The sequence below is a fragment of the Rhea americana genome, unplaced genomic scaffold (genome assembly GCF_003343005.1).
Source record: "Rhea americana isolate MKP2758 unplaced genomic scaffold, rheAme1 scaffold_328, whole genome shotgun sequence".
NCBI lineage: Eukaryota > Metazoa > Chordata > Aves > Rheiformes > Rheidae > Rhea > Rhea americana.
Genome location: NW_028186455.1, coordinates 35651 through 37937, shown reverse-complemented (window position 1 = coordinate 37937; position 2287 = coordinate 35651). Strand labels below are relative to the sequence as shown.

General features: G+C 64.3%; 1 protein-coding gene across 1 annotated transcript in view; it reads right to left on the bottom strand.

The window, feature by feature from the left end:
* LHX6 (LIM homeobox 6) overlaps window positions 1-2287 on the bottom strand; it is a 17248-nt gene that overhangs the window by 8643 nt on the left and 6318 nt on the right. Inside the window, exon 4 of the mRNA XM_085310864.1 lies at window positions 770-1031. Coding sequence (XP_085166990.1) covers window positions 770-1031 — 262 coding nt within the window. The remainder of the gene's footprint in view (window positions 1-769; window positions 1032-2287) is intronic.

Genomic DNA, 2287 nt, shown 5'->3' with positions numbered 1-2287 from the left:
CGCCGGGAAGCTCCGGGCGGGAAGCGCCTGGGGGCTGCCCCACGCGCTCGCACTGCTGCGCCGGGGCTCTGCCGGCAGCGGCCGCGCGACCAGCGCAAACAGCCCCGACTCCCTTCTCGGCAGCGGCACGTACTGCYGGGGCTTTTAACTCTGAAGCCTAATGACAGTCATTTGAAGCCAACGCTCAATGACTTCAAGTTGCTGGTGGCACAAAACTCCCGGGAAGAAGAGGAGCCACCCAGGCGACCCGACGGCTTCGGGCAGGCGGCTCTGCAGCCGCCCCAGGCCCGGCGGTGCCGCACAAGCCGCGGGCTCCCATGGCAGCACCGCTGCCGCGGCACCGGCCGGGCCAGGGGGAGCCCGGGCTGCCTCCTCCCGCCGCACCAGCGCGTGGCAGCCCTTGGCCAGGCGCGGTGAAGGCTGCCCCGCGTCGGGCCACCCGTCCCCGGCCTCCTCCTCCTTCCCGGGCGCTTCCTCTCCCACTCCTGCAGCTCCCTCCGAGCCAGGGAGCTGCTGCTGCTGCTTCCCAAAGCAGGCGAGCTGCCAGGGCCCGGCCCCGCGGTGCCTCCCACCCTGCTGCACCCTGCAACCCAGCTCCCGGGCACCCGCTGCACCCCACAACCCAGCTCCCGGGCTCCCACTGCACCCCGCAAATCCCAGAGGAGGATTGGCCCCCGTGCAGGCCACAGGCCCGTGCGCCGCACACCTCCGAGCAGGGTCTTGCCCAGTGCCCACGTTGCGGGATCCCCAGCCACCACCCGGTGCGCACGGTGCACAGCGCTGCCTGCCAGCATCGCCGTGGCCCCGTACCGTTTTCTGCCGCTCGCTTGAGGTTCTCGATCATGGTGTCGTAGTGGATCCGGCACAGCACCTTCTCCTCCACGAGGCCGAACTCCTCGCCCGTGGAGAGCTGCCGCTTACAGGAGAAGCAGGCGAAGCAGGCGAGGTGGTAGGCATTGCCGCGGGCCCGCCGCACCCAGTCGCTGGCGTAGATCTGCCGGCCGCAGCGGGCGCACTTGGTACCGAAGCGGCTGCAGGAAGAGAGGAAAGTCGGGGTGAGAGGGGAGGCAGCATGGGAATGGGGCCGGAGCCAAGTCCCATGGGATGGGGCTGCACCGCGCAGGACGGGGCCGTGCACCGCATCGGGGCTGTGCACCACATCGGGGCTGTGCACTGCACAGGATGGGGCCATGCACCGCATCGGGGCCGTGCACCGCGCAGGACAGGGCCGTGCACCGCATCGGGGCTGCACCGCGCAGGACGGGGCTGTGCACTGCATCGGGGCCATGCACCACACCAGGGCTGCACCGCGCAGGACGGCAGCCTGGGGCCGATGCGGGCAGCCGAGCGCCGAGGCCGTGTGGCGAAGGGAATCACTTTCCAAGTTCATGGGCTTTTTATTTTGATAACCGTCAACGTGACACTCGGCTGGAAATTTTGTTAGAGCCACTTTTTCCCTATTCCAATAAATCAAAACATCTGTTTTCTTCTCAGGCTCACAGAGGTACGCAGCTGCTTTCTGCTCCTAGGAGGAGGTCTCTTCGCTACGAGACCACGATGATCTTAGTTGATTTATTTATGCTAGAACGCTGCTCAGCGCAGCGAGAAGGTAACGAACCCGCCGGCCGTCCCCGGGCGCCGGGCAGCTGGGCCTTCGCTCACCCTTCTGGAAGGGCCCAGCATTTCCGAGCTCACAGAGGGTTGGAGTTTGGGGATCAGTGGGGGAGGCGGCAGTGCTGGTGCGTGCCCCGACATCTCCACTCTCGGGCACCACGCCGGCCCGGCCGCTTCCCCCGGCTGCGCCCGGGACACCTCGTCTCTACCATCACTTAAAAAAATAAATTAAATTAACTACAAGCCACAGTGGCAGAGCCAGGGGAGCGTGGCCACCGCAGAGCCAGGGCCCGCACACGGCGCTGCTGCCGGGATCCGGCCCCGGCGCCTCCCTCCGCCGCCGCGGAAAGCCGCCCCGGCCGGGGGAGCCCGGCGTCGGCCCTGCCTGCGCCCTCGCCTCGCGCATGGCAACACGTGCCACAGTTACTAACTGCAAAACTATTTGGGAGGAAAAGAAAGGTTTGTATTTTTCAGCCTGACCAGTGTTGACCAAGAAGAAAGAAAGAAAGAAAGAAAGAAAAAAAAAAAAAGGCTGATTTAGCGAAGACATTTCTCTGCTGAAATTATACAGAGACTTAGCTAAGAGACTTCGCTAATTTACTTCAGATGGGAACATTGTAAACTGACTTGGTGCCAGCTAGTTTATATAAATGCACAAGCAGAAGAGCTGCAT